General features: G+C 52.3%; 1 protein-coding gene across 1 annotated transcript; it reads right to left on the reverse strand.

Annotated features, from left to right (window-relative positions):
- Positions 1 to 546: 546 nt before the first annotated feature.
- Positions 547 to 3,881, reverse strand: LOC103639225 (Tetratricopeptide repeat (TPR)-like superfamily protein). Its single transcript, XM_008661997.4, has 3 exons — positions 3,433 to 3,881; positions 2,554 to 3,014; positions 547 to 2,463 (listed from the first exon to the last, which is right to left on the reverse strand). The coding sequence occupies exons 1-3, from the start codon at positions 3,487 to 3,489 to the stop codon at positions 1,113 to 1,115; spliced, it is 1,869 nt and encodes a 622-aa protein (XP_008660219.1). The 5' UTR covers positions 3,490 to 3,881; the 3' UTR covers positions 547 to 1,112.
- Positions 3,882 to 6,097: the final 2,216 nt, after the last annotated feature.

Raw genomic sequence — 6,097 nt, forward strand, 5'->3', positions numbered from 1 at the left:
AGTTTTATAAGACTCACAAATATTAGTTATTACATATAAATCAACGCTTACCTTTGTTTAGCATATTTACCGCGCCTAGACTTCCTACAAATCGATAATCTGATTCTAAAAATGATTACCAAACTGTAACCCTAACCCCATTAATCAGACATAACAAAAGAGCAAAAAAATGAAGATAGATTACCTTGATACACATGAACAATGGATCCAAGTCGCTGATTTAGGTTGATGTTTGTGATTTGGAAGAAGAGAAATGAGTAGAAAGAATCGACGACCGAAGTGGGATATTTATAGATATGTAGGTCGGCGCCGAGATCCATGTCACCTACCTCAGCGGCAAGGGTCATGGCATCGAGATGCTGCCACGTTAGACCCACGGTGGCATCAATTTTTACATGTACACGCTAAAATAATTGGCACCAATATGTTGTAGCTGGGCGACAATAGTGACGCCGCCGAGCTAGAGCTCATTTTTTTGAAATGAAACAGGAAAATATGTATTTGTGAAAATAAAAACAAAAAAGCTAAACTGCAAAAAAAAGACGGTGAGGATGTTCATGGGGCGGAGCGCAGATTCTGATCTTGCATTTGGTTGAGAAAAAGTGAAAAACAATCAACAAGTGAAAGACTGTACTATGTACAGTACACAGCAGCAGCGGCTAGCAACCGGATCAGGTTTCAGCGTGAAACTAACCTGCAGCAGGAGGCAACAACGGCGAGGTACAATGGCACAACTGAAAGCACTGTAATTAACGAGCCGTTCTCCAAGACGCAGCCAAAATTACAGTCCACTGCCCCCCCCCACCCCCCCCCCCCCCACCCCCCCCCCCCCCCCCCCCCCCCCCCCCCCCCATCCTGCCTGCACCCCAGGTTTCTTTCTCCCCTCCTCCCGTCTGTCTGTCCCACTCCCACCCAATACGAATCGAATACCACTTCCCCCGACTGTACAACAGCGAGCTAGACGTCCAAAAAAAAACCAATTTCAAACACATGTCCGCTTTCCCGCCACCTCGCTGGATCACTCTCACGTCGCGCCTGTCTCCGTCTCGGTGCACACCACGTCGCACATGTCATGTGGTGTTGTGTAGGACGGGGGGGAACAGGATTCCCCGTCAGCAGCTCATAGCCTCGCACTTCACAGGGAGAGCGCGGTCGAACGCGCCGCCGCGGGACAGCAGGGTTCCCACCACTGCCATGTCGCGGCAGAACACCCCCTGGTAGACGGGGGCTGTGGAATTCACGGCTGCCGGTGCCTTCGGCATTGTCGCCGCGGTCGCGGACTTGGCCTTGGCCTTGGACTTGGGTTTCGGTTTCGCCGTCTGCGCGCGGCCTGGCGGGCTTCTTGGACGGCCGCTGCCGCTCTCGGTGTTCTTGGATTTCCCGGGCACCGGCTGTGGTGGCTCCTGCGTCGCGGCTTCCTGCTTGGCCGCCAGCGCGGCCGCCGCGGCGGCAGCGTCCTTTGCCCTCTGCCTCTCGGCGGCCTCCTCGTCCAGAACGGCTGACATGACGAACGAGTAACCCTTCTGCAGCATCCTGTACAGCAGCAGCGCGGACATGCGCGCCTGGTCGCGCACCGCCTCGAGGTCGCGGTGCTCGTCCACGAGCTCCAGGCGCTCCCCGAACACCACGGCACGGTCGGGCTTGAGCTTCAGGGAGAGCAGCAGGTGCGCGCGCTCCAGCTCCGAGCGCGGGCACCCGTGCCGCACGCCCAGCAGCAGGTAGTAGTCGATGTTGCACGCCTCCCCGGCGGCGACGCGGCCGCGCAGCCCCTGGATGCGGGCCGTCAGCTTGCGGTGCGCGCCGGCGATCTCGCAGTACCGCACGCCGCCCTGCGGCCGCCACCGGGGCCCCGGGAGCTTGCCGTCCCGCAGCGCGGCGTCGTACAGGAGCTTCAGGTGGTCGAGGTCACGGAGGCAGTCGGCGACCGCGCCCACGGACTGGAGGAGGTCGGCGCGGGCACGGAGCGCCGGGATGTAGGCAGGGTCCAGAGCCAGCGAGCGGTTGCAGTCCGCGATGGCGTCGGCCGGACGGCCACCGGCCTGGAACGCGGCGGCGCGGCCCACGAGGCAGGCGGCGGCGAACGGGTGCGGCAGCACGCCGCGGCGCGCCTCCAGGATCTTGGTGAAATGGCGCACGGCCTCGGCAGGCAGGCCGGCGTCCAGCGCCGCCATGGCAGCCGCGCGGCGCCGGAGCAGGAGCTTCACGTGCGCCAGGAGCTGGGACACGGCCTCCGACTCCGTCGCCGGGATTATGAAAAACGCCGAACTCGACTTGGATGTTTTGCCGGACGGGACGGAGGGAGCCGCGGCAGCGGTGGCGGACGACGACGAGAAGCTGTCGTCCGACCAGCACACGCTCTCGCGGCGGAAAGCCGCCGAAGCGAGGCGGCGCCCGGTCTGGAGCAGCACCATAGCGTCCTCGATGAGCCCGAGGTGGAAGCAAGCTTGGCCGAGGACCAAGTACCTGTACATGGTGGGGCATCAACCATCAGGAAATCGGTCGGGTTCGCCAAGTCAAGACGCCAGTTCGTGCAATGTTCTCAAGGTTTCGTACCTCCACTGGGTGTCCGTGTTCGGGTTCTTGGAGAGGCCGGCAAGGACGCGGCGCTTGAGCTCGGAGACGTCGAAGCAGCGGAAGAAGCGGACAGGGCGAGCGTCAGGTTCCGCGTCGTCAGAGCGGTGGCGGTCGGGCGAGAGGAGCTTGGCACGGGAAATCGTGCCGAGGTCACCGGAGCCGGTGGACAGGAGGGACGCCGAAGAGGACGACGAGGTGTCCTCCCCAGAGCACGACTTGCCGCAGCTGGGGATGTAATCCCGGAGCATCTCCGCCACCTCCCTGTAGCGTCGCAGCGCGAGGAGCGCGCGCGCCCGCAGCTCCAGGGCGGCCTCCATCCGCGGCGACAGCTCCAGCGCCGCGTCGACCAGGCCGAGTGCCGCCGCCGCATCGCCGCCTCCGCCACCCTCTGGCGCCGCCGCAAGAATCCTCCTCGCCTCCCGCAGGTACTTGTCGATCACCTGACGAGAAAGGAACGGAAACATCAGATTTTTTCCGCAGCAAGAACAGTAGTCTTCCCTCTTAACAGGGCAGGATTGACCACTCTGAGATGAGATCATTCTCTTCTTTTTGGGGAGGGGGGAGGGGAACAAACAAAACAAAGGAAACCAAAACAGGACAAGCCACCGGACAGAATGCGCTGGAACCAAGCTGTTGCTGAACGAAACAAACACAAGGCACGCACAGCGAGCTTCAGAGATCCAAACGGTTTCACGCCCTCCTGGCATTTGGACGTCAACTGCACCAGAAGTCAAAAAGACACTACCTTGGGCTTTCGTGCAGTTCTTGAACACCAAGAAACATTCAGGTGGAATGGAAGAGAAAGGGAACCCAGCTCAAGAATGGAGTCAGCAGAGGAGGACGGGAACCAGCACTGACCTTCCTGTAGCTGAGTAGCCACTTCCTCTTCTTCTCCGGAGCAGAAGAAACCGCCATTGCCTCCCTCGCATCAATCGACGCAACCCACGCGTAGCCTGTGTCGATCCCCAAACGAGGGGAGGACACGGATTGGGAGGAGATGGGGAGGGGGAGGAGGTAGGAACGCCGGAAGGGCAATCGAAGGCAAGAGATGGCGTGAAGAGGGAGGAGGTTATATATATGGGGCCATTACTAGCTCCCAAATCTATCGCCTCTCTCCCGGGGTACTCTATTTTCATAAGCTTTTTCTGGGCTTGAATCGAGTGGGAAAGAAATGGGGGGAATACAATTCGGAGTCAGGGATAGAGAGAGATAAATGCGATGCCAGCTTTGACTGCACTGCACCCCACCTCCTCTCTCCTCTGCCCTCTCTCTCTCTCCTCGCTGCTTTCCCTTTCAGAGAAAGCTTCCGTCCCTCGCCATCCTAGCTGGCCAAGATGCCCGTCCAGTCCAGCAACACCTCTCATCCTCCTCAACGGCCATCGCAGGACCAGTAATATTAAAAAAAAAGGTCTCACAATTTCAAAAAACCTAAAAAAAATGGGTCTCGTGTAGGGTGGTGGGCTTTTTAAAAGGACAGAAATCAGTCATGCTACACCACTGCTCCTCGATCTCTCCTTCCTCCTCACAGTGAACCATTTTAGTTCCTTTCCTTCTTCCCTTCTCTCGCCATCTTTAATTTTCCCATCTTTTTCCTTGATTCGTTTATTCGCCTCCTTATTTTAGCCTATAGCCCTATACCCGTTTTAAAGCTCAGAGGATCACATTATCAATTTGTTTTAAACAGAAAAATCCGAGACCTCAAAGCTGAGGTAGCCGTTCATCATCCTGTCAGCGGCGGCACATGTTACACACAGAAAGAGTTCATTTTTTTTTAGCGTCATTGGGCGTCTCACCTACCAAATACATAGATGTTGCCACTTGAATATACAAGGCGCAAATGCGAAGCCTCGCAGATCAGAAAATACTGGGTACCACTACATGCAGGCTGGCTGCCTTTATATCCGAGTTTGTACTTCATGTCGAGTACACCGTCACACTGATGTATATCTGTATATATTTACCAATAAATAAATTCGTGCAACACAATAAGAAAATATGAAAAAAAAAATTATAGGCCAAAAATAAATTTCAAGTGTGTTTAAAGCTGCCCAAAAAATGATCAATTTCCATCGACCACGTCATAACCACGTCCTAACCAAAATTTAGCTTATGACACATTAAATATTTGAATATTAAAGTTTTACCAGTTTCCTCTACGAATAACAAAAAGTAAGTACTTTATCTAACACCAACTCTTTTGGGTGTGCGTGTCTCCCTCTTCTCGTATCTCTTGCTGTCACCACTCTCGATCTCGACGTGTTGCCTCCACGTGTTCGCCACGCACTCTCAGTCATGTCGTGTCGTCCCGGTCTCCATTTATATGACATCGTAGTTTAAGGTTGAATAGGATTGATAGAATACCCGTACCACTAAAATGTATTTTTCTTTTTTGGAAATTCTATCTCGAAATAACTTCTAGGTTAGACATGCTTGACATGGAGTTTTTTTTGGATGGTTGACCAACCAAAAAAATTTCTAGGTACGCACAAGTGTGAGCAAAGTGCACACAAAAACGTGTGTTGCTCTATGGGCATAGTCTATGATCCCAGAGAATTGTCATGAGTAACTATTTCTGGTCCAGGAGTAGCTCAGGTATTACGAATGGTATTTCTTTTGTTCCCATTGATAACGTGGTGACGGGTGAGTATTTTCCAACTACATAGAAAACCGACGATGTTTCAAGTAAGTTTTAACTAATCTTCTATTATCATTTCTAGCATTTAGCATAGCTAATAGTGTTTCATTTGTTCCATTCACACATAATATTGCAGCAAAAGGAAATAAACATCACTTTCATCGTGTTCCAAATGCCACCATCGCCGTCATCGCCATAACGAGTCTCTGTTGATGCTTGGACATCGGGTAATCACATTTTTAGCCAGCTCACTCATTATAGCGAAACTCCATTATTGTAGCATAACTTAGTCAATCTAGCTCAAATACTAACAAAAGTTAATGAATTCAACTAAACTCTAGTCATTGTTACTGAATCAGTGAGCACTTTAATCATGCGACAAATCTGAGTTAAGAGTGTTTTTGTGTATGCTTGTTATCTATACCATATATATTCGATCAGTTTAAACATTGCAAAAACCCACCTAACCAAACCACTTCCCACATCCATAAACCCCAATACATGCACTAAATAAATTGTACACAAACTTAACACATCATCAAAATCAATAGTTCAGATCATTGTCGTGGTTTTTTAACACACCATCAAAATCGATAAAAAAAATCGCTAGTCTAATTCTCGTGGTTTTTTTACCAGCGGATTTTTTTGGGATTATAGTTGGGTTAACAACAGCAGGCGGCCTTTTCGTTATGCAGAAACACGGCACTGGGCAAAAGCCTTCTTGTGAAGTCTACGTGCTAGACTGCTAGTAGGCGTTTATGCGTACAGATACATCTTTCAGAAGTGCTGTATGCGTGCAGAAAATACAAGAATATGGGGACGGTGACTCCATAGCAAGAGCAACATGAAACGCTCGCGGGAAGGGTGGTAAAAGTAAACTGCTGGTTA

The sequence above is a fragment of the Zea mays genome, chromosome 9, assembly GCF_902167145.1.
Source record: "Zea mays cultivar B73 chromosome 9, Zm-B73-REFERENCE-NAM-5.0, whole genome shotgun sequence".
NCBI classification, from domain to species: Eukaryota; Viridiplantae; Streptophyta; class Magnoliopsida; order Poales; family Poaceae; genus Zea; species Zea mays.